This window comes from Nyctereutes procyonoides, unplaced genomic scaffold, assembly GCF_905146905.1.
Source record: "Nyctereutes procyonoides isolate TBG_1078 unplaced genomic scaffold, NYPRO_anot_genome, whole genome shotgun sequence".
Taxonomy (NCBI): Eukaryota; Metazoa; Chordata; class Mammalia; order Carnivora; family Canidae; genus Nyctereutes; species Nyctereutes procyonoides.
In genome coordinates this window covers 61,530,172-61,556,725 of record NW_026575046.1, presented here as the reverse complement: position 1 = coordinate 61,556,725, position 26,554 = coordinate 61,530,172, and the positions used below count along the sequence as shown (strand labels likewise).

The 26,554-nt window shown below is 40.4% G+C and overlaps 1 protein-coding gene across 1 annotated transcript in view; it reads left to right on the top strand.

Annotated features, from left to right (window-relative positions):
* The window catches only part of LRMDA (leucine rich melanocyte differentiation associated), a 1,013,426-nt gene extending 989,222 nt beyond the window's left edge, over positions 1–24,204 (top strand). Inside the window, exon 7 of the mRNA XM_055325848.1 lies at positions 22,808–24,204. Coding sequence (XP_055181823.1) covers positions 22,808–22,887 — 80 coding nt within the window. The 3' untranslated portion in view covers positions 22,888–24,204. The remainder of the gene's footprint in view (positions 1–22,807) is intronic.
* The last annotated feature ends 2,350 nt before the right edge of the window (positions 24,205–26,554 follow it).

Sequence of the window (26,554 nt, the reverse complement as noted above, 5' to 3'; positions counted from 1 at the left end):
GGAAAAGCCATTTTAGTCATAATAGCAGAGATTGCTCTTTGTTTAATAAAATATACATTTCTTCCCTTTTTGGGACCATAAAGCTGGACTTCAGCTCAGTCTCCCTTGCAATTAGATGTGGTTACATGAGTGTGGCTTAGCCAAAGAAATGTCAGTGGAAGCAATGCATGTCATTCCACAACCAAGACATTTGAAGAGTGCCTCTGCTTCCTTGGCCTTTCCCATTGCACTGGCCAAATGAAGATGGCAGGACTTACAGGAAAGGGCAGAACCACAGCAATCACATGTAGAGGAGGTTTCCTGCACTGATCATTGGTGTAAGGGTTACATAAACTTCTGTTGTGTTAGGCCACTGAAATTATGGGGCTTTTTGTTATAGCAGCTTGCATCATCCTCACTAATACAGTAGTGGGACAGTTATATAGGACGGTTTATTATTATAAGAATTATGACAAATCATCACAAGATATGCTATCATTTGGCAATAATAAATATTATTCAGTAGCTGGAGTTCCTATATAGGTGAGTCAGGTGATGGGGGAGTACATAGGCAAGGATTATGACTCCTATTTTAGAAATGAAATCAAGGTTCACATAAGTCATGTGACCTGCCAAAATTCACAAGCCTGAAATACAGAACAGTTGGTACTAACACCAAGGTATTCTCTTTCTTAGTTCTATCTTCTTACTCTTTAACACCTTCATTATATTTATATCTAAAATTATTCATTCACCTTAAATTTTGTCTACTTATTGCCTTCCTTCTATCACTGGGTTGTAGTGTCCAGGAGCTGAGACCTTATTCCCCTGCTGTTTCACCATCTATAAGAGCACTGGTAGGCACATAGTAGGACCTCATGAAATAGCTGTGTAATGTAATGAAAGAAGACATGACTCGATAACTGAGTAAATAAATACTAGTCAGGCCCGTTGTGATGCAGATTAAACATGACCTTTTACATTGTTGTGAAGGAAAAGATGGAAGGAAGGAATGAAAGGATGAAGTAGAGACTCCTGGGTAGCTCAGTTGATTAAGTAAGGTCATGATACCAGGGTCCTAGGATCGAGCCCCACATTGGGCTCCCTGTTCAGTAGGAGCCTGCTGCTCCCACTCCCTCTGCTCGCCGACCCCCCCCCCCACTGGTGCACACTCTCACTCTTTCTCTCAAATAAATAATAAAATCATTTTTTATAAGTTAAAGGATTGAGTGTGTATGTAGACTGTGTGTGTGTATACAGAGAAAGGCACAGAGTGATGGGATTGCAGTAGCAAGGACTGATAATTTTTCACTCTCAATTATTTTGTTTTGAAAAGCAAAGTGCTGTTTGTGGAAAACATGTTGGCCTTAAAGGATAATCTCAATCAGTGCTAACCTGAGAGACTTAAATAGGTCATCTGATGGAATCCAGAGAGGGGAAGGCAAAGAAAGTTAACACAGATTTGAAAATTATTCTTGAGATCATTACTGTGCAATTATAAAGATCATATGCCAAGATAAACAACCCATCTCCTCCAAAATTATCACTGTGAAAAATGTCAAGCCTATAGAAGTCAAAAGAATAGTACATTGTACACACATATAATCTTTACCTAAATTCACTAATATTTTGCCACATTTGTGCTCTCCCTCTGTAGGTCTATGAGTCTGCATGTGTATATGCGCTTCTTTCATGAGACATTTAGGTAAATTTCAGACATCATCATACTTCAGTCCTAAATATTTCAGCATGAATATCCTAAGATAAGGACTGTTACCTCCAAAACAACAAAATGCTAAGAATATTAACATTAATTCAAGCCATTGCCTACTATACAGTCTGTATTTAAATTTCCTATTTTTCCAATGATGTCTCTTACAACTTCTTTGTTTTAATTTAATATCCAATTGAAGTTTTCATTTGGTTGTTATGTCTTTTATTTATTTTTCAGTCTAATATAGTACTTCTCAAGAGTCACTCCCCCACCGCACCCCACCCCACCCCACCCCAGTCCAGCAGCATCAGGATCACTAGGGAAATTGTTAGAACAGGAAATGCTGGAGCTGCACTCCAGACCCACTACAAAAGAAACTCTGGAGGCTGACCCAGCAATTGTTTTGTAATAAGTGCACCAGGTGATTCTCATGTATACTGGAGCACACCTCGTTCCTTTCCTGCTTTTCATGACATTTAGGTTTCTGTTTTTGCTTTTTCAAAAGCCAAGTCAGTGTCACTGTGCAATTTCCCATATTCCAGATTTTTCTGATTGCTCACTCATAATTTGATTCAGGTTTAACATTTTGGCAAATGTAGGTGATGGTGAGTGTATTTCATGATGTTGAGAGACACATATTTAATGATCTCTTTTGTAGTAATGCTGATTGATCATTTGGTTAATGTGGTTACTACCATATTGATCCACTCTGAAGGTATATATTCCTCTTTATAATTAATAAGTACCCTAAACAGTGGCAGTCTAAGGCTGTGTGAATATTTTCTTCTCCAATAAACTTTCACCCAATACTTATAGCATCCGTTGATAATACTTATTTGAATTATTGCATTGGAATATGGTGACTTTTCCAATGTTGGCATTCCTTCTTTATTAATTAGCTGGCATTCTTTAAATAAGGGCATTTTTCTCTATATTTATTTATGGACTTAAGTATTATTTTCAACTCATAGTTTTTTCTCAGTTCATTCAATATGTCGGATTACTCTCATTATTCATTTTGATATCAAATAGTGCCAAATTTGGCTAGAGAGAGGATCTTCAAGCCACCTTCTGCGTTCTTGACCTGCTTTCCGATGCAAGAAGTTTCAGGCACATTGTACGTTTCCTTCCCACATCCTGGTTATTTTGGGTAGAAATATTTTGGGGAGAACCAGTATTGAGGTGCCGGATGTCCTATACACATATATATATGCACACACATTCATACATATGTGAGTTTTAATAATTTCTTACAGATTCTTCTAGTTTAGACTTGCAGTTTTCATTACCATTATCATTGTCACCATCATCATCTTCTCTATTTAGTTTTCTAGGACTACCATAACAAATTACTACAAACCAAATGTCTTAAATAACACAGATTCATTATCTTTTAGTTCTATAGGTCAGAAGCCTAAGGAAGCTCTTTAATGAGCTAAAATCAAGGTGTTGGCAGGGTTATGTTCCTGTCTGGAGATTCACGGTGGAGATTCCATCTCCTTGCCTTCTCCAGCTCTGGAGGCCTCCCCCATTCCTTGGCTCCAGGCCCCTTCTACCACCTTCGGAGTGAGAGGTGTTGCATCTCTCTGATCCTGGTCACATCTACCTCTGTGATCACAGCCTAGGGAGCCTCTTGCCTTTTTAAGGACTCCTGGGATTAGGTTGAACCCAGAGAGACAGTCCAAAATAATGTCTCCAACCTAAGGTCCATACCATTTATCACTTCTGCAAAGTTTTTTTTATCATATAAAGTAATGTAGTACAAGTTCTGGAGGTCAGAGTGTAGATGGACATCTTGGGAACCATTATTTTTCCTACTACATCTTTATTCATTCATTCTTTGATTTCCTTCTCTCACAGTGAAAACACCAAATGCCAATAAACTTCAAGTATATTTACATGTTTGCTCTACCCTACAATACACAAAACAATTTGCGAATTATAATGGTAATAACACTAACAACAATAAGCCTACTAAGTAAAACTCAAGATTACTTTGCTTTTTTTTCTTTCTCAGAATATATGTCACTCAGGTGTGCAGTTGAAGTACCGTGTTCCAAAATTACTTGATTTTCTTTTCATGTGTCACTATGTTATTGATTTGCTATGCAATTAGGTTCATCTTTTCCCCAGTTGTATTTAGTTGTAGGGTTTTCTTTTTTCCATCCTTTTTTATTCACTTTTGAATATGTAAAATATATGAATAAAAAGAGATATATTCAGAGAAGTCTCAGCTCCATCCTGATGCCCTCCACGCTATTTTCACTCTCCTGCTACACGTAGTCACACTTCTAGTCTATGGTTTATCCTTCACATCTTCCTTTTCGAAAAACATAGATGAAGAGGTGTGTTTATTTGTTTAATCTTATTTTTACTTCTTACTCAAAAGTAACTAAGTTTATTTATTTTTTGGGTCCTTGCATTTTTACTTAGCAATATATCCTGCATCTACATCTATATCTATATAAATATGTATATAAATACATATATATATCCACATACCTATATCAGCATCTCTATCTCTATGTATCTGTATGCCTATGTCTACATCTACACTGTGTCTATAACTATATCTCTGTAGATCTATATATCTACATTTAAACCTGCATCTCTATCATCTCTATAGCTATATCTCATTAGATCTATGTAGCTACTTTTAAACCTACATCTCTATCATTTCTATAGCTCTATCTATACCTATCTTCACATTCTCCAGCAGTATATCCTGGGAATCACTGTATATCAGGTGATTATGGAAGTCTTAAGAGGAGTAATACGTTTTTAAATATGCCTTCTGTAATGTTGAACTTATCAACAACAAATATATCTGTAACTTAAGTAAAAAGAGAAATACATATAGAGAAAAAAAGTTATGCATTCTGTTCACCTCATCCCTCCCCAAGGTAGAGATGATCTTTTTTTCTGTGTTTGTGTAACATTTTATGCATATTATTATAGCAAATTTTATTGTAGCTATCTTTATTTGACAATCATCTCACTTATTGGCCTATCAGTACTTCAAATGTAAAAAGAATCTCTCCCTTCTTTTTCCTTTTCTTCTTAATTTTGGGTATCGTGAGTTGTTCCTGGCACATAGTGTTTCCCCACTTACTTGTTTTGCCTGAAATTCCATTGAAGATTTATTCAGTTCATCTATTTTTTAATGTATCTGTATTTAAAAATAAAATATTTTATTGAAGTGATGAAACTCTGTTTCATCGTCAACTGTTAATATCCTAATGTGAATTAGTGATCAGAAAACTAGTTGATTCTTTGAAAAGTTGTGAAGGGACATGTATCTGAAAGAGGACAGTTATATTTTAATTCTGGAGTTGAAACCCCAAGAAAAGCAAGGGGGAGTATGAGGGTCATAGATATTCTAGGAGGGAAGGGGACAAACCAAGGAAAGGAAGAGAGGGACATGGAAAGAGAAAGGTCTCTATCTTTGGGTCCACCATATGAGCTATGTATAACATAGAAACATATTTATGGAGATGATAATAGGGATTATATTCATTGGAACAGAAGTAAGAAACATTTTCTCCAGACACTAAGAAACCAAGGTCCAGAAAAATTGAATAAGTTGCACAGGACACATACTACAGACACGGAGATAGAACCTGATCTCTGGACTCCTCCACATTTCTCAGAGTTGAGATGACCTTTGTTGTATTTCTAAAAAGGGCCTTTCTAAAATCAGGCAAGTACTCCCACTGCCCTGAGGATGGGAGAGGGCCTGAGCCTTCTTTTCCTTTTAGTGTAGATGTTGGGCTACTAAGCTCAGGACTGAACACACATCTCTGTCTTTCTTGGCCTCCTTCAGTGAAGTCAGCTATATTTGTGGAGGTGCATTGTTCAGCCTCAGAGCATTGTTTAAATTTAAAATCAATAAAGAAAAGTGAGCCAGTAAGAGGCACAGACTGATTAAGTGCTGTCTGTATGAAGAGGTTTATCCTCGGCGACATTTCTGTTACAATCCTAAGAAATGTGAAGAGGATGGAGTAAAGTGAAAACAGATTAAAAATTATGTCAGATACCAATTTGCAGTAAGGCAACTGCTTCTTTGGCAGGCAACTGAGAATTGGCAACTTTGAGTTGTGATCTGGCGTAATGATGTCAACATATTCACACTCACGTACACACCATGTGCACATATAAACAGCCATGCTCAAGACGCACACAGACAAAAGTAATACATACAACATGTATAACACAGTTTACTGCAAGACTACAACACACATATAACAGTGCACACACAAACACGCACATGTAACACATACACACAAAACACACCACGCACATTTGTGTATGCCCATACATAACACACATAAACTTGCTCTTGACTGGTACTATGAAGATGTAACTCTTCCATCTGCCAACCTATCCCGTATTTTTATTTTGATGAAAAAAAAATAGCAGTAGAGAGGAGAAAATCTCTTCATCAGAAAATTCAGTGAAAAAAAATTCCCAAGACATTGTCATGTATTACTGGTTATTTTTGGTGGTTAAGAGAATTATTTGAAAACAAAGGAGCCTTTCACAAAGCCTCTAAAATACAAAAGATCTAATAACATTTACATCTGTGTATCAGCCATGTCTGTAATGCAAGTCATGAATAACACATAAACCAGAGCACGGAAAGAACAGAAGTGCTCACACATCATTTAAAATCCAACCCACCCCATCGTCAGTGGAATCAAATACACAGCAGGAGCAGTTCCAGTTGATACACACACAATATAGTCATTGAAAATGAAAACATATTAATTACGTTCCTTAAGGTTAGAGGAATGGCAGGATTCACTAACCTGTTCAACTTCTCTGTTGAAATTCTGTACCAAAAAGTACATCACAGTTTGCTTTCTTAATTTTCTTAGAAAATTACAGAGTGAGCGCTTGTATGCATTTGTCTTGTTTTTACTGTTCATGTACATCTGCACTTGGGGCTCAATCCTGCCTCCTTGCTGTGCTAAAAATGGGGAAACTTGGCTTAAGAAGATAGGTCCTTGTTATAAGTGAGTGACTTGCAAAAAAAGAAATTCATTGTTAAGCAATGATATTTTAAAGCGCCAATATGTGCACAACTCAGGGTGCCATATGTGGAAATCTACACACTAGGAGAATGGCTGTGTGTTACCAAAACCTAGAGCTCACGTAGCAACGTGTTTGATAAAGAAACAGCAAAATACTTCCTCATGCAGCTCTCTGAGGCCCAAATTTGGAATTGTGCCTCTCTGGATCAGTTCATTTGGCTCCTTATAAATTTCCAGGGATCTCCTAGACTCTCCATATATGCTGTGAGCTCCTCCCACCCCGCCAGAGGGAAGCCTCTGGTGCCATGATGGAGAAGGACGGGTGTAGGAAGGTGATTTTCGTCTGGGCATTTGCATTTGACATCTGTTTGTATTGATCCTTTAAGTGTGGTTGTGTTTTATTTCCAAGAGTTAAGAGGATATTCAAACAATGTCAATATTTGACCATCACTTTTTGTTTGCTGGCTTTTGCTTTGATATTTGTTTGTTTGTTTTCTGTTTGTTTAGCCTTCCTCTTCTGGTCATCGTTTCCCCTTCTATCTTTTTTTGGTACAGACTATTTTGCATGTGGGTCCTGAGCATGAGCTCTGTAAATGTCAGAGAACCCCTTTCTCTTCTTCTACCATGTATCTCATTTCACTGTGAAATTCCAAGCCCTTCACAGTCCTCACTGCAGCAAAAGGTTAATAGTCATCTCTTTTATGTACTATAAATGCTCGATTCCTAAGGACAGTGTTTCAGGGCAAGTTGAGTGTAATTGCTAAATAATATAGTCATTCTCATTTTAAATGAGTGATACTTCCGTTGTTCCGGATGCTTCTACATGCGCGTGTGTATGTGTGAGCATGCATGTGTATGTAGGCAGGCATGGGTGAGACCTCCACTTGGGGGAAGCCACAGCCATCCCATAGGAGTCTGCACATTCATGCATTTGGGTTTTAAATGTTGTGCCACAACCCGGGACTCTTAGGCTCTGCAGATTATGTATAATAGATGACCTGCATTTACAGAGATGTGTGCTATACAGATGTAAATGTTATTATAGCTTTTATATTTTATGTTCTTGTTGAAAGATCATTTTGTCTTTGAATAATATGGCCGTTCAATTTTTTTTTGGAGGGGAGGGGGTTATCTTTAAAAGAGAATATGAAATGGATATTGCACATCATATATTTCTTAAAAGTAATTTGGAATTTTAGGGTCTGGGATTGGGGCTGACTGATACCACTGCCACGATGAGATATAACCCCTGGAAAATAACAGCACCCGCACATGCCTGCATCTGTCCAACCTCATAATTCACTTTCACATTGGATTATGGATGTCTGCGTTCAGTGAGTCTATCTTCCCTTTAGGTATTATTTCAGCCCTTTGAGATAATAAGGAAAGTTTAATTGCGTTGTTAATTGATTTTTTGCACAACATTATTACCTTGATTGATTGCAGAGTTGATGAAAATGTTAGACACAGGCAGCGTGGAGTATCAGCCCAGCAAGGAGTGGGAGCCTTGTGGAGAATAGATAACCTTGATGTTAAGAGCTATATCCTTCAGATATGTCTTCCCTTGACATATTGATGGCCCTTGAAAAGGGAAAAGCTGATTGTATGCAGAATGCAATCATTAAACCCACTTCAGCTCGCTGTTGATTAATTTGTTTTTTCCTGAAGGATCTAGTTATAGGGAAGGCCTCACTTGTACCAACAGCAGCCATTTCGTAGGCTCCAGCTTGTACTTAACCCTCTAGGTGAAGAGAAACACTGAGGCTGGTGTGGCTGAGGCAGGAAGACTGTCTTAGGGTGTTCTGAGTGCGCACCCGCTGCTCACAGACGTCCTTGTGCTCAGCAGCTCCCTCTCTCCTCCACCATAGTGTTTATTTTCCCCCAAATACCAACTCTTTCAAAATTCCAAGGCCAAGGACCCTTTCACTGAGACATGGTATAGGATGCAGTGGAAACTTCTGGATGCCCAGGAAGATTTGTTAAGTAGGCTTCCAATCATTTCTGGAAAAGACCTGGCACTCAGAAGTTTTAGGATACTCCTGAGTATAATCAACATAAAACCTGGCATAAACATGCTCCCGTAATTTGAGAATTTGGTTCTTATTGGGGTGTATGTGGGGTGCAGGTGGAGACCTGTATGTGGTGGGATAAAAAGGAATTTCTGGAGACTGTTTATTGTATTTTCAATTACTCCCTTCCCTGGCCCTCTGTAACTTTTTCTAAGAGATGTTTATTGATAGCTGTCAAGATTACTACAGTCCAAAACCATCCGCATGGTACCAAAACTCAGGTTAACTGATAAGCTATTTGATCCATTGGACTTCTGCCCTGTTTCCCTCTACCAAACCCAACTGTTTCATCCCTATCTGGCCAACCATGGACAGTGACTAAGAGGGCCAGCCTTATGGGATAAGAGGGCTGGCCTTGCTAGCTATAGAAGAGTGGAAGCTCATAGAGGTGCAGTAATTCTTGAGAGGCTACATCTTCTGGGGAAATGGGTGGCTTCCCTCTTCCCCTCTCTATACCCCAGCTTCTACTCTTATTACTCTGGAGCATCCTTACTTCTTTTGCCCTCTTCGTCCCTTTGTGACTGTCCTCATTATTCATTTAAACCAAATTTTAATTGTATAGCATTGTTGGAGGCCTACCAAGAATTACGTCAGTTTCCTGTAGTCCTGACCCCCCTATCCCCCGGCCCCCTGCCAGAGGTTCTGTGGGCTTTAGGGCAGAAGAGAAACAGCTCACAGATCTCCCAGAAACACAGAGAACCCTGTGGATGGAATTCCTGCTCTGGTCCAAAGCAGTTTCTCCTCAGTCTGCCCCACCGCCCCCTCCATTCGGAGTCTTTCTTCTGCTGAACTAACGACTGGCGCTCGGGGAGTCTAATATCCACAGAGTCTTGGCCCTCAATTACCGTAATGGCTTATAATGAGATTTTGGCCAAGTAGCAGGTAGCAGGTTATTACTTCCTGCTCAGCGTGGGCAATGTCTACGCTGTTAATTTGTGTTGCCGAATGTGGCTCAGAGCTGGGCATCAAACTGTCAGAGCCAGATGTATTCTATTAGGTGCGAGGCTCACATTGGCCCATGGGCAATTTTTTTTCAATATGGAGGCATGTTAACTCACCACAGGGTGAATCCTGACGAATTCAAGCCAGCCAAATAAAAGGGGTAATATCCCAAGCCATCAAAGTAGTATGTTCCAGAGACAGATAACACCTGGTACCACCCACTGTCAGCAATGTCTCTCCAACACAGGCCATTCCACTGATAGGTAAAAAGCGCACCCCTCTTGATATTGTTGGAGAGGCTCTGGTGCCTTCATTAAGTTTTAATGAGTCTGACCCTAATGAAGGCCCTTATAATATGTTCTTCTGCTGTTTACTTTGTCTTTATCTTGGGTAAAAAAAAAAAAAAAAAGTGCAAGAGGTTCATATTGCTCTTATAAACTGCTTTCTACTATTAATTCTTACTTAACCTATTGTTTCTTTCATTAGCCTTAGCATATATGTGATTTTTTTATTTTTCCAATGCAGGTTAGAGGATGGGAAGTTAAAGATCACGAAATAATGAAAACATTTTGGCATTTGGCATTGAGATTTGCTGGTGCCCAAGAATTATGCTGTGCTTTCTGCAACAACATACTTTAAGTGGTTTGTTTTGTGTTTTGCTTTTTTTTTTTTTTAACACATAATGCAAACTTCTTTCAGTTAGCTCATATATCAGCAGATTCCTTTTGGAGAAAGCAATTTAGAGTGTCCTGGAATTAGGAAAGATTATAGTAATATCAGGACAGGAAAGGTTTGTTTGGATTCTAATGAAGGGCAGATGGAGGCTGGACTGATGGGTCTGAGAAGGAAGGTCTTTCCCCCAGTGCTTACGGAGTTTGAATTATGACAAACCCAGTTGTTACTGGGTCTGCTTAATTTTATTTGAGGGTGTTTCTTTCTTTCTTTCTTTCTTTCTTTCTTTCTTTCTTTCTTTCTTTCTTTCTTTCTTTCTTCCTTCCTTCCTTCCTTCCTTCCTTCCTTCCTTCCTTCCTTCCTTCCTTTCTTTCTTTCTTTCTTTCTTTCTTTCTTTCTTTCTTTCTTTCTTTCCTTTTTTATTTTTGTAGCTTGAAGGATTAAAAAAAAAAAAAGCAACTTGTCTTTATTTTCAATGACTCTCTTGAGAAATTTTAGCCTGAAGAATTAGACAGAACTGTGGATGTTTTCCCCACTTTTGATGTGAGCTTTCTAATAGGAGCAGATCTGAAACCAAAAGCAAATTTGTGCTTGAGAGCAAAGCCAAAACTCCCATTCAAACTCTGCAGGAGGACCCCCCACTGCTCTGATTTGTTCATTTAAGATTCTGTCCTTTTAGAGGAAAGCTAAAGACTCTCTGGGAAATATTTTTGGCAATTTTTTTCCCTATACTTCACAAATTATGGTTTGCAGGTTCAGTTCCACTCATCCAAAAATCTCCTTTCTCCTTTTCTTCTGTTAATGTAGTCTACATGTCACCTAAGTTTAAACTTTTTTTTCTTCCTTATTAAGGAGCTGGAGCAACTATCATAATTATACTTAGTAGTATTATTAATTTTAGGGGCCACTGGTTTTCAGACTGCTGTGTGGAGACAGTAATTGCATTTACTAAAACTCAGTACACCAGGACCCTTAGTCAACTAGATTTCTGTTTTTGAATTTGAGTGATCTTAATTTTATAAGAATAAAAGCTAGTATCAGGGGTTTTATTTTTTAAAAAGGAAAAACGGGAGCCCCTTTGGGTTTAAGAAACAACTGTTTCTTAAAGTGGGACCCCCTAATCAGCAGTGTCCCTGTCACCTGGAAACTAGCAAAAATGCAAATTCTTGGCCCTGTCTCAGACCTACTAATCAGAAATTCTGGGATGAGGTTTAGCAATTTGTTTTATCAAGCCTTCCAGGTGATTCTGGTGCAAGGGCAAGTTGTATTCTAGGATTCTTTCATTTTTTCCACACTAAAAAATAATCTGTTGAGTACCTGCATGCCCTAGGCCTCATGAAGTAAGGATGAAAAGTTGTCATCTCTGCCCTTTTGGAACTCATATATAAAGGAGATCCTAAGACCTTGAGAAATGTTCAATGAACAGTCTTCCCACCCCAGCTAAGCTTCTAAACTGTATCATTCTCACTATAAATGCCCAGAGAAATCCTCATTTGTGGTCACTGTGATATACCTGGTAAGACAATGAAATTGACTTTGGTTTTACATAGTGTTGATGTGTGAGAGAAAACTCAGAAAGGTTTCTAGTTAGCCACGAGGTAATGAGATAATTTAATTAATTAACTGGAACCCAACATTCCCCTAGTGGCTAGTCAATCACATGACTGTTATATGAGGAAAGAAAGTATATGGGAAGAAAGCATGTGAGAGCCATTTTATACTTGCTTCACTGACGATGTGAGAGGTCTCTCAGCTGAGATGGAGAGCCACACCTGCACTCAGCAATCCTTCCCCTAGTTACACTGATTTTTGTTTACTCTCTTCTCTAATTGAATCTACTCATTGCTTTTAAATAGAAAATTCTAATTTTCTATTAAATGACATTTAAAATGTCATGCCATAGAATGTCGTATCTTTATTACTATTTGAAAAGTAATGATAAGCTTGAAATCCCTGGAAACCCATGAGTACCTCACTTCTCCTAAAGGGAGGTGGTTATTTGATGTCAGGCCATGGAAATACACATGGACCCAAGTACCAGAGACTAATGATGGGGGCCAATTAGTGGCCAAAGAGAAGCTGGAATTATTATTTTATTTTTATTTGAGTTGCTTCTGCCTCTCTTTTCTGATTAGTCTGGATCAGCTACACTAAGAGGGAAGATGATGGCTGGGTGAATTTTGGGCAGTTATGATTTGTGTGGATGGAGTGAACACACCTTTTGCATATTTTATTGATCCAGTTTTATTTTATCTTCTTTTTTTAGTTTTCTACTTTTTCTACTATCATAATGATTGGTAACTCCATACCATCGGGTAGCATATTTGCTTTTGAATTTCTGCAATAAAAATGATATTTTTCTAGGAAATGCAGGAATTTATCTTTGCTTATTAGTTTGCATACTTCTTTACATTTATGCAGATATTATGTGAACATCCCCAACCCCTGAGCCTGGAAGATGAATTAGAGCAACTGATGGCAAAGAAAATCAGTCTTTGAAATCAAAGCTAAAGGAATCCAAAAGGGTGGTGGTGGTGTGGGTGGGTGTTTGGTAGCTCCATTTCCAGAAAGCCTTCAGCATTTATTGAGCAAACGTGACATATTGATCATTACAGAACCTATAATTGGCGACCAAAAGCACAGTGTGGCTTTAATGGCCCTTCCTGAATAGTTGCCATCTTTTTTTCTTTTCTTTCTTTTTTTTTTTAAAAAAGAAAGCTGCTGTTTTTCCTAAATTCATGCTGCCCTCTAGTGGCAATGCTCTTGACTTCAGATGGGAGATGGAAAAGAATATGGACCACATAATGGTAGAAATGGTGGAGGTGGTGAAGAGGTGAACTTTTTCTTTCTTTCTTTTCTCCTGTCTGAAATATTTCTGAGTTCTTCAGTGAAAAGAAAAAAAAAAAAAAAACACTGAGAAAGAAAAATGAAGCCATACCACTTGACCGCTGCCCACTTTGATTGACAGCTTGGTTTATATGATGTCCATCAGTAAGCAGCACAAAAGGGAACTTCATGAATCTGAACAGATTTGCATTCCATCTTAGCATGCACTTTGGAATCCAGCCCATCTCAAATCCATTAAACCCCACTTAGAATACAGAGATGGGGAGTAGGGGAACATGCTCACACCAAACAGGCCTTGAAGATTCAATTTCTCCCAGTGGAAAAGTAGGTAAGAGTCGGCCTATGTCAGATGGATCTTTGAAGTGCTCCCCCATCTTAAAGGCAGTGTCCTATGATTCAGAGACTTGACAGGTACAGTTGCATAGATGTCTGGTCTGGCACTGTGACCTTGGGGAAACCACTTTGAACCTCATTTTCTGCCATTATAAAACAAAAGACTTAACCTAAAATGAAGATGTTTGAATTGTGTCTCAATGAGAATTCTTCAGTACCATTAAGGAAATAATTTTAAAGAAAACTTTTCTATTCTGTGCTTAAGCTTGCTAGGAAGCATGGCAAAATAAAGTATTCTTGTAAGAGTTTATAAATAAAATATTGTTTAGGAACTCAAAATAAAAACTGTTTCTGGCTTCATTTTAACTGGCACACACACACACACACAAATGTAACCTGAGAAGAAAACTCAAAATTTGGATTGCTAAGAAGATTTAGCAGGTTTTTTTTTTTTTTTTTTTTAATGGGGGGATGTGGTTGGAGCAAGGAAATCTTTACTATGTCATTGACTTCTGATATATAGATAGATAGGTAGAGAGATAGATATGCATATATCTATCTCAGATATATATATATGCATATATATCTATATATATTCTTATTTGATTGAAATACAGCATGTGTAGAGATAAGAGCCAATCATATTAATGGTGCTTAAAAAGGAGCAAGTGAGCCTACCCTCAGCCCTGGGACTCTTCCCATCAGTCTCTGTCTACCTGAACAACCCCCAGTACAACACGATTTAAAAAGCATTGACATCTGAGGAAAAGCACGTTGACTGTTTCCAGGATTCACATAATGGAAGCATCTGCTGCCAGATAAATTTTAATTCCGTCAGCCTAATATTTCCTCTATGTGGAGAGGACTCCGAATGGCCTGGTCAGGTCTGGGCAGGGCCCCGGAAGCTGCCACCAGAGGGCAGGGACCAGGGGCTCAAGGTGGGACAGTGGAGCTGGTTACTGAGGGGCCACTCAAAGGTGCAGTTATTTCTTGGAGTTGGACCAGCTTTTACATTTCCCACAAACAGATTCTGTGAGGGAAGAACGGGTCCTGCCTTTTTCTCCTCCTTTCCTACCTCCTTCCTTTCTTCTAAAATGACAAGCTTCATTTTCAGCTGCCCCAGGAGCCCAGAGCACATTTTCCACAGGCTCTGGCTTGTCACCCATCAACCTGTCTGCCTGGTCACATGATGGTTTGTGCAGCCTCCCCCAGGCCGGGAGGCTGGCGTCTCAGCCTTGCATTCCTATCACCTGCAGTGCCAAGATCCTTTCTCTGCTGACTGGTTTCCCTCCCTGGCTTTTTATTCCATGCAAACACGCAGGTGAGGCTTGACAAGGCCCAGCCTCTGTGTGGTAAGCAGGATATGCAATGTGTCCTCTCTCAGTGCAATGTTTAACCTTCTAGGAGGCCTCCCAGACAGGACTGAGCACTGGGGCCAGGTGCCCTCTTCTCGAAGGGCTAGGTGGCCGGGTACTTGGGGTCAGCTTTCTTTTGGGGTGTAAATGCATCCTAACCCTTGGATTGTGTGGCCCACACTGTGGTTCATACTGTTGACCAATGCTTGGTAGAAAGCAGCACATCATATAACCCCACCTTTCGGGTTCTCTCGTGCATCCAACGTATTGATCTTTGTCCTGCACACTCTTTGTGCTAAGAAATGAATAAAAACTATCATTTACTTTAACATATAACAAGCATTGCAGGTAGAAAGAGCCAATCCAAAATAAAACTGAGAGCAGCTAAAGCTGCACATAACATAATTTATTATGGACCAAAAAAAAAAAAAAAGAAAGAAAACTGATCAAGATTTATATCTTGTTGGTAGATTGAAAACTGTACATATTCATGGGGAGAAATTAGCCTTGGTGGAAATAGGGAAAACAAAATAAAACTGAAATGAGCCAAAACCACGCACAATAAAGTGAGTTGACTAAACTTTAACAGAAGGCACAAGTCTTCCTGTCCCAATTCAGATCTGCAAAACTTTGCTCACGGTAACGTGACTTTGTGGAAATTGATGACTCTCAGATTTAGAAGCCATACTTGGTAAACTTTGATATCGGGCGAAAGCTGGGGAATTTAGCTTGATGTAAAAAATACACGGAAAAAGAACTGCTTCCATTGAAAATAAATTCGATAAAAGAGAAGTGAAATGTCAAAAGTAGCATATAGCTTCACTTTGCATTTAACAATTAAGGGATTAAATTGGCTAAATGGAGTTTGCTCTGAATAATTAGTGCTTTCTCAGAGAAAAAAACACCAGGCTCGTCTGCATGTTTATTATATTCATAAGGATGAAGCCAAAGCATCCTTGTGGTCAAAACGGGAGAATTCCAACGTCTCCGTCGCAGTGTATCAGGGGCAGCATAGCAGGGCACCCTGCTCCCACGGCTCGTGGGGATGTTTGTGTAATAAAGGAGAAGAGGTCAGGAGTGTGCTCAATTGTGAGGCTAGGAGACGTCCCCCACGCAGCTCTGTTGGAGGGGTCGCTGCAGCACTCAGCAAGGACCCTGTGCCCCAAGTCGATGCAGGAGGCAGCGAGGGCCCTTACAGGTGTTTTGGGGTTTAGCAAGCATCGCACAACCATGGCATCTGATTCCAACCCAAGAAGCAGATTATAATCCAAGACCCTTGCCTAAAATCACACTCAGCTAGTTTGGGAAGGAAGCCTCTCACTCTCTTCTTTGACTTCTCTCTGTTTTTTTGTTTTGCTTTGTTTTTTAATTTTCTTTCCACATTTAATTGATCGTCTTACACATATTGCCAGGTGGTGCACTCCACCCTGGAGATTTTCAGGAGGTACAGTTAGTGTCATGACTTCTCTGAGGTCCCTCAGCTTAGCTTAAGAAGCTTCTCTCTCCCCTGAGTACAGATGAACAAAATAATGAAATATTGAGCCCAAGTATTAAAACAATTTCAACATGAAGGACAGTTTGGAGTAGTACAGAAAAGAAAAAGGAAATGCCAGTACAAAGATTAAATTTAGTGCAAAACCCGTAAAGTTTTGTTAACGGCATCTCCAAGTCCTTCTCTGACTCCTCTACCCTCTGCTGGGTGGAGAGCCTTCCCCCTTTCCTTCCTACCCTGAGGCTCCTCCGAGGGGCCCGCAGACAAGGGAAGATCTGCAAGGCAGGGAGGATGGACTTTGTCCTCCTTCCGCACAAACAGCTCCTAAGTGACCCCTTCCCTTGAGACCTTTTAAAATCTCTCTTCTTTTCATTTGGCCTTAGTCTGTAAGTAGCTGACTGAAGGAGGATGTTGTGCTGGGGCCTGTAATCCTGCAAGCTCTGCTCAACCCGGGGTCATACCCACAGCAGAGCTGATAGCACGTCAAACAGGCTGACCTCGAGGTTTGCTCCAGCCACTTCTCAAGATCATAAAACATGGGCGTTTATTCCCTTCCAGCTCCCAGTTTACTCGCGGCCCACATGTAACAAAGACCCACAAATGTGCTTTCTGGGGGAATGTCCTTCCCTGTGTATGATGTTTACAGCTCTTAAGACAGGATGATAACGTTCACTTCACTTCTCTCTTTCCAGCCAGATATTGTGATTGCTTTGTTTATGTGGAAGGAGAGTGTTCAGCATAAAAACAACCCTGGTGCTCAGGAATTGAGACTGTTGCCTTCTGTTATTTTGCCCCCTTCTTGAAGAAGGCACATGCTCAATGTGTACATAGTCTTAAGATGTTTCAGACGTGTAGGCTTAGCAGAGGTGAAGGTATGAGCGTTCAGGAATTGAAATTCCTGACTTTGTGGATTCTGTAAAAATTGTGTATAGGAAATAATTTCAGCAGTGCTAATTTATCCATTCAACAAGTATTTATTGAACACCTTCTCTGCACTGTTTCAGCGCCTGGGCATTAGAGATTGGGGAGGAAGGAGTATTGTAGAGGTGGCATATTCACAGGTATATATAGTGTCACTTGAAAGCATAGTTCTAGAACCTTCTGCAGTCGACCAGAATGACTCTCAAGATACTCTTTCTCTGTCTCTGGATCCACCTCTTCACAACACTGTCATCACTCCCCCCCCCCCCCAAGAGGCCATGAACAGTCTAGTTCCTTTATTTGTACAGATTGGAGGATAGGAGTTCTGCAAGAACCTCTCTCCCTTGCCTGTGCTGTAGTGCTGCCTAATTGTAAGCTCCTAGTGATCACAAACAGATCAAAATCTGTTTGTCATTACACAGCTGTACTTACATTTGTGATAATAGCATTTTAAATGGTGATTACCAAAACTAATATTAATAATGATCTTAGAGTTGATACTTTTATTTAACAAATTTGAATTGATTGGTCCAACCTGTCCCCCATTATCAAATAAGTTTTTGTATTTGTATGTTTGTGTGTGTCTAGATCATTATTGTTTAACAACTAAGATGCAAATGGACAACCACTTACTCTGATATTTGGAGTTGAGCTCTGTTGAGTCAGAAGTTACTAAGTTAATGAGCTCCTATCAAAGCTAATGGGACATGGGCTAGTTTGCGGGACATCCTTCCCAGCTCTGAGTGTGAAATACAGGTTGAACAAACTGTAGTAGAGCTTTTCCTTGGGGATTTTGAGGTCCAGCAGAGCTCCTCTTCTATATATTATGGGAATGTTGGCTGGATGGATTTCAAGAGCTAACTTAGTTGAAATCAAATTTTTGATTAACTGACCATTGGATTTGCCTTCTCCATCAGGCAGCATTGGATCTGACATCCCTGTCTTCATAAGGGAAGCATTTGAAAACACTAAATCACTTATTTCAGAGCTAAAATGAACTTCCAAGATCATCTGGCCCCTTGCCTTCATTTTGCAAATGGGGAATGCAGCCCAGTAAGGAAGAGGGACATGTGTATGGTCCCATAACCATTAGGGTCAGAGCTGGATTTAAATGCAAATCTACTCCCACCTCTCCTTAATAAATAGACAGCAGAAATGCAACTGGAAGTACAAGGCCGTCTGGGAGATTGGGGAACCCAGGGGTCTTTGCTAGACTCTGGATGAGGGTGCAAGGAATTTCTACTCAGGACTCTCAGGGTCTTCCTCGGCAAAGTCTCTAGTACTGCCCTGCCATCACATCCTTGTATCAAAAGAAAAGAGGCTGCTTCTCACCCCTCAGGCAGCCCCAAGGTCATAACTTAACCTGCGTAATTAGAACATCCATTCCAGAGGGGGAAACATTTAAAAGATAAAGAACCTCTTTAAAACAGATTCTTCCCAATACATTTTTTTCATAATTATAGTTTTAAAAGCTTATGGTGATGGGAGAGCTGGCTACTTAAGAAAAATTAGGAGTCTCATTTGGCAGGAGAAGATTCCCCAGGGGACAGCACACTGTCATTTTTCAGGGCCCCTGAAAAGAAACCCCCACGCAGACAGATACACGTCGGCCTGATGCATGGCAAGCCTGCTTCACTTATTATGGCCGAAGCCAGATATTTTAATTAAAAACACTACATATGCCATTAAATGTGTTGTTCCCCCTACAGTCCCAAGACGTTATAGTTCGTGGAGATACAAACAAGTGAATGCATTACAGATGTACACGGAAACCACCGCCTACTGAGTCACAACCAGCGGGTTCCCAAATTCTAGCCTCAGAGCGCCTCCCTGTCAAAATGTTCTTTGCAAGCAAACTGTTCCCTCTGTAATTTTCACAGTTTATGGCAGTTGCCGTGGCGGGAGAAAAGAGCCATGGGGAGGCAGGGAAGAGAGAAACACGATGCCACCTCACTTAATTTATAAGCAGATTCTATTATTTTACAAATAATCTTCATGATAAAATCCTATGGTCACACATGAGATTGTGAGGTTTGTTTTTTATTTTTGTTTTTTTTTAACCTTCCTTGTTAATGTCAGTTATTTATTATTTATTTATTTATTTATTTATTTATTTATTTATTTTGAACACTAAAGTCCCACGTGAGAGATAATCACCTCCCACCTGTGAGCTGGGGTAGGATTCTCAAAAGAGGCAATGCTTGCTTAATTTAAGCAGTTGTAGATGGTGTGAGTTCAAAACTTTCAGCCGATTTTAACTGTCGATAGCCAGACTACCTTTCTCCCCAGGAGAACACCAGCAGCTGGATTTCATTTTTGGCTGCCAGGCTGTCTCTGTGCCTCCCAGGAGCAGCCCACAGACTGAGTGCCTTCCCTTTAAGGATTTTATTCAAGGTGACAGCTCCTCACACGTTGGCACTCTGATCACCTGAAGTAGCCGAGATATCAGGGGGATGAGTGCACTCCTCCTGCAAAGTCCAAATTTAGATTGACTAAGGTTATCCTTAGGCCCCTTAACCCCAAGTGCTTTGACCGAACGGGGCTGCCAGGAACTTAGAGGGTGAGTTTTGTAATGATGTCTGGGGAGAAATGCTCTGCAGGAGCGGACATAGAAGACCCCAAGTGATAGGGAGTGATGTCAGCTTTCGTTAGAGCGGCAGACAGTGTTAGAATATCCTTGGCATTATATGGCACTGGTATCTCTGTCAGCATCTCTGTTTTCTGTCACTGCACACAATTCTGGGCCTGTCGCTAGCCCTGACAGTGTCTTTTCAGATCAGGTTATTGCCAGCACAGAGACTAGCTCCGCTCCCCACCACACAGCCCTTTGTTTGAAGTCTGCCCTTTTGTCATCAATGCACTTGATGCCTATTTAAATCTGACGGTGAGTGCAGTATCTGTGTTCCCGTCAAGAGATCATTGACAATATTAATACCTCATGTCCTTGCCTCATTCTCCAAGCTCTGACACCTTGCCAGTCTCCTGCATTCATCAAACAGCCCTCTCTCACCAGGACGTCTATAAACATTCTTGCTTCCAGGCCCGAAGGAACAGGGCAGACCTTAAAAAGGATTTTCATCAGTGCCGACCAGAAAGGAACACTGGGGAACATGGCTCAGAACACTTCACCTCCCTCCACATTTGCAGCCCGTGTTCCAGGAGTAGCCAACTTGTTTCCAGGATGGCATTTGCCGTCCAGGTTGTGTCTAGGCAAGATCTGGAGTTGATGGTTACCAAGGAGAGAGGATGGAGTAAAGAAATTCAATCCCTGAACACACTGGAGGGTTTACTGGAGAGAATGCACCCACTAGTGGGTGGTGTGTGTGTGCACGTGTGTATGTGTGTGTGCATGTCTGCCTTTCATTCTTTTACTCAAGAGAAAGACTGTGTTCTTTATGATATCTGACAGCCCTATCCATTTCTTTTTATAAAAATTCATGCTGTCCTGGTGCTGTGGAAACAAATTAACATCCGTTGGCCTCATCCTTCCAGATTCTTGAGGGTTTATTGAGTCAATTATATTTAAGGAAGCCCTTTGTGGATTTTCAGAAACATCTGAGACCCTCCCACCCAGGCCTGTAGGGGATACTGTTCCTGGAATGGAACCTGACCAGCCAAGCCTGACCAACAGGCCAGTTCCCAGCATTGGTGACAATGTTTGTACTACAGCAGGTGCCACATTATACAGTGCAATAACGGGAGCAGCTCAGTGCCAATAGCCAGAGGAATAATTTTTAGCCCCAAGAAATGTTTCAAGGAGGTCTTATCCAAACTCAATGTTTCCAAGTGCCTAATTTCTGAAAAGCAGAGATTAGGGATTGGGGCCAAGGAGGAAGCATGGCTAAGGGGGAGGAGTGGTCTGCAGTACCCTGGTTCATGGAAACATGACAAATAGTAGAAATGAGAGCAAGCCCAAGACCAGTTTGAGGCCATGAAATAATGTCACTCTCCTTCTCCCTTTTGCTGACTCTCAAAAGATTCTGTGACCCCAGTAATTCCCAACTTTGTCCCAAGCCATCCAAACTGGGGAGCCTCTGCCCTGTCCTTAAAAGTTTCTAAGAGTCATTTTTAATCCTTATTTAAGAATAATATCTAAAGTCCTGTAAATGGAGAGCCATCTCTTGTACAATCACAAAAATATTTACTTAGAACTTCTGCTGTGAAGAACCTGGATAATTTCAAGTGCTAATTTACCCCAAATGAACAATAGATGGTGATTGTTGGTTCCATGCTAACAAACTGATAGAAAAAGTAATCATGCATATAGGTAGCTATTTTATAAGCAGATTTGTGGCCCGTGAATTAATGTTTTATGGATATTTCTTTGCTTTTTTTCTAGTTATGCACACTTCAGAGATGCAAGTACTTTTAGTAATAAGACAACTCTGTGAAGCTGGAGTTTAAGTTAGTTTTTCTAAAATTAGAGAGGGAAAAGCAATATGGCAAAAAGCAAACTGTCATCATAAATGTTTTCTTTGAGAAAAACTGATTTCCCTTAATGATCATACAAAGCTTTCATAATAACTGTGGCAGGTGATTTCTTAAAGATGTTTAGAATATATATGGAGTTGGTTAAAAGATTTGACCTTATTCTAGGGTTTTTTCTTACTTAAACTCTCCTACAATCTCCTTAATGAAACAAAAACTGCACTTGGGGCTAGAAAATTATTTAAAATAAAACCAAAGATGAAAATCAAAAACATTCCAACCTGAGAATTCATTTCAGGCAGCCTGTAAGAAGAAGCCCTTTTGGGGTGCCTGGGTGGTTTGGTCAGTTAAGTGTCCAACTCTTGATAGCAGCTCAGGTCTTGATCTTAGGGTCATGGGTTCTACCCATGGGTTCAGGTTGGGTGTGGAACCAAGTGGGGAAAAAGAAAGGAGTGGGGGAAGAAGAAGCCCTTTAATGCTGGAGGCTCTTGTTAGTTTCCATGTGGCATTTTGTCACCACCACCACTGTTCCTTGATCATCCAGATGTGTTTGATGCCTCCTGGGATTTGGAAGCTTCTCCCTGGATGATAATAATCCTGATTCATGATAAAAGACTTGAAAAGAGTCACATTCTGGGAAAATTGTTTTACATCTTTTACTTGGGTGGGACCCATCTTGAAAGTCTTACTTTTCCATTTTTAGAAACTCTACTAAGGGAACCTAGAGAGAGAAAGGGTTATGCTTTATTTTGAGGATAATTTGGCCAAACTAGAAAAGTCTCTGAAATGCGGAAGAGAATTCATCCAGGAAACATGTTATTCCTAGGAGCCTATGCTCTGGTGACATTTTATTTGAATGCCAACTCTGAGGACAGGAAAGTAGGGTCCTTCTCTCCTGGGGCTTAATCCATTTACTGCTACCCACTGGATCTGAGACCCTGTTGCATATGTTTTTCTAGGCCTGTGTTTCCTTGCTGTACTAATTGTGCCACTTCTAAAGATGTATTTCATTTTCTTTGCAGGTGTCCTGGGGAAATGTCGCTATGTTTACTATGGGAAAAATTCCGAGGGCAACAGGTTTATCCGAGATGACCAGCTCTGATGGCAAGTTCTGTATGCTTTAGCCTATGTCATGAGAATAAAAGAAAATGGGCAAGTAAAAATAAAGAAGAAACTGAAGGAAAAAAAAAAAACAAACAATGGTCCACATTGCATCTCTGTGGGAAGGCTATGACTTCAGCTTTTGGTACCTTCTGCTGACTTTGCCAGGCCTGTCAAGATCATCCTTCTGCCTTAGACTGAGTGGTCACATAGAGATTGACATGATTGCCCTTAAGCAGGTCTCATCCACTAGGGTGACAGACAGCGGCAGCGAAGCACCAGGGCTGACAGGAGGAACACCATGATAGATTGCCTGGTCCCTCCACTGCTCACAGGGGAGCAGAGGTCACACCTGGGGCCTCCCTGAGCATGCTCACTGGCCATAGTCAAGCGAGAGAGACTGTGTCTTCAACCTGCCTATTGAGTAGAGATCCTTCTGATGCCATTGTGCTGTGGGCTTATTTTTAGTGAAATAGTCACAATTTAGAGGAAGGTTACCCTCCCTGATTCACCTTAAATTTTAATCCCTTCTCTTCTGCACAGCCCTTTCTCTCCCCTACCCCCACAACATACACCATCCTTTAGCAGCTTTGTTACAGGCAGTGCATTCTGGTTTGCAGTTTTTCAGAGAAAAGGAGGTATCCATTCTCAGCCAGGTCATACATTTATGGCTGGCTTTGTGTTGTTATAGGTCCTGGATTGAAGTAAATAGCTTTCCCTAAATCCCTAACTGCAAAAGCATGGACTCCCTCTTGTTTTGTATATTTCTAAATCCACTTCTTGCCCTGAATAGTAGGCAGTGTCAGGCATCTTTCCCAGCACCAAGCTCCGGTTGTACCAAGGACTCTGATTTAAGCATGTATGTATTTATTTATTTTTAACCACACACATGTCCAGCTATGCCTGTGGCTTGCTCCTGGGGGTGCTATTTAAAGATAGTGAGGGGATGAAAACAGAATGTTGGGTCAGGAAGTTAAAGAAAGGACCGCAGAAAACACCCACCAGACCAAGCAGTTTTTATTTTTTATTTTATTTTTTTTAAGATCTTATTTATTTATTAGAGACACAGAGAGAGAGAGAAAGAGGCAGAGACACAGGCCGAGGGAGAAGCAGGCTCCATGCGGGGAGCCCAACATGGGACTCCATCCTGGGTCTCCAGGATCACGCCCTGGGCTGAAGGCGGTGCTAAACCACTAAAGCACGGGGGCTGCCCCCAAGCCGTTTTTTTTTTTAAATAATAAATTTATTTTTTATTGGTGTTCAATTTGCCAACATACAGAATAACATCCAGTGCTCATCCCATCAAGTGCCCCCCTCAGTGCCCGTCACCTATTCACCCCCACCCCCCGCCCTCCTCCCCTTCCACCACCCCTAGTTCCCCAAGCAGTTTTTAATAGAAGGCATAGACCCTTTGAATTTTCCTCAAGACCTCTCAGAACAGATATCCATAGCTCACGAGATGGTCTTTGTGTATCTTTGGCTAAATTCCAGCACTGATGTTACAAGGAAAAGAAGCAAAATCGTACCAGTTGGGTGGCTATAATTTCATTTAATGTACTGATATGCCAGTAAAATCACTCTAGGAGGCATTTGAAAGGTGAGTTGCTCTTGACACAAGAGCATTTACTTTTTGCTTCTTCTGTTTTAGACCAGGTGTTCGTTGTCCAGGATCTCCCAGTACTAGGTTAGCTTGAGGACAGCAAAACCTGAAAAGAGAGTCCTTCCAAGTTATAGATAACACATAACTAGAGAGTTGCTATTGTAAAAGTCTTTAAGGACTCAAAATCCCTGAGGACTGAAAAAGAACCTACTTTCTCAGTTCTAGACCATTTACGTGGCCTCTGGCCTCTGAGTCAACACAGTCCTTGAATGACTTGCAGTGAGGCTGGCAGGAGGCCCTCTTGTAGATTATGCAAGTTAATCACTTATGGAGACAAATTTAGATCAAAATCCTCAAGGCCATTAATAATTAGGGGATATTAAATGTTTGCCTTTATCTCTCAAATCCATTAATAACCAGAGCCGAGTACCTTTTCTCTGTTTGATCTACAAAACAGCATTGGGGCAATGCTTTAAATTAGCTGCTTTAGGTCCCACCCTGGCTCTTTGTTTAGAAGCACCCACACATGTTTTGTCCATGGCATATTATGGGCAGCCAGATTTCTGTGCAAGGGCAGCTAGACGAGTCCAATGTCATATCCAATCTCGCAGCACATATATCCTTGTCTTTATAAAAGGCTTTAACCCTGCCTCAAACAATAAAAAAGCACTTGTGAACTGACCACAGAATTTTTCCATCTTTATTTTTCTTACTTGTTTACTTTTCTTAATGTCAGAACCATTTGTATCATGCGCAGGAATGTCTCCCTCAATGTGAGCTTTGGAGGCAAAAAATATTTTTGGAGTGAATTATTGACCACATTGCTTCCCTCTCTTTGGGTTGTTTATTTTCTTCCAAAATGGTGTAATAACTCTAATTAAGATTAGCTTTAATTATAATTTACGTAAAGGCCATCACTACAGTATATTCATCTTAATGATAGAATTATTACAAGTTTCGCTTCTCTTGAAAAGGGATAATGGTAATCACTTAGTGTTGGGTTGTTTACAGCTCCACTGTTTGTTAAGCAAGATTTGCTGTGTAGAGTGAGTTGTTGGTCTGAATCAGTAGAGCCAGAAATGACGTTGCATGCTTATCTTAAATCTGCAAGAATTTCCCAAACCTTGTTTTTTCAAAGTAGAAAATTAGAAGGTAATAAACTCAATCAAAGCTCAGAATTATTTCATATGTCCAATTGCCCCCTTGGTCTTTCTGCCTTTTACCCTCTTCCATTGAGCTTTTTCTTAGGAGGTCACAGTACTTGACAGCTTTGTATCATCTCTCCCAGGACACCAACCTGCCTTGAGAGCCCCTGCAATAGAAAGCCAACCGGAGTCCTCTGATGCCTCTGCAAAGTCAGGGCGGACTGTCTTTTTCCTAAGTAACACAATTTTATAGAACAATTTGTTCCTTGGGGAATAATGTTTTAGATTGTGGGGAATCCTATTAAAAGTACAACTATTATAATAATTTGCTTTTACTTTTACCAGCCTTGCTCATAAACCCTCCATCTGTTTGTTGCTTTAAATAGAGGCACATTATAAGAGATTATCACTCGATCAGACTGCATGTCTGAGTGTTGTGCATTTTCACATATTCAGTATACGAAGGAATAAAAGAAAGCTAACCACAGATTCTGGATGAAAGGATTTTTCATTTGTTTTATTTTGTTTTGTTTTGTCTCTATGTGTGCGTGGCATGTGTGTGTGTGTGTGTGTGTGTGTGTGTGTGTGTGGTGTTCTCGCAGAGATGTATCTTGCACGTTTTTTTCAGGGAAAATCTTTCTTGCTGCTTCCAAGAAATAACCTGTCTTTTTCTTCTTTGTTAATATGCAGATCAAAAACAATCCACAGGGCTCTTTTCATCAAAAACAGTAACAGTGTTCAGTAGTTGCTACTCATAAAAGCGGCCTAAGTCAGACCTGCGTCACTGCCTAATGCCAAGGGTGGGCAGCTCAGGGTCCATTGAGACTCTTCCATGGTGTCTATCCATTGCAGCTGATCCAAAGTGACATTCACCATCTGCTTATCCCAATTCTGTTTCCAAGAAGCCTTTGCCGAATAAGGGT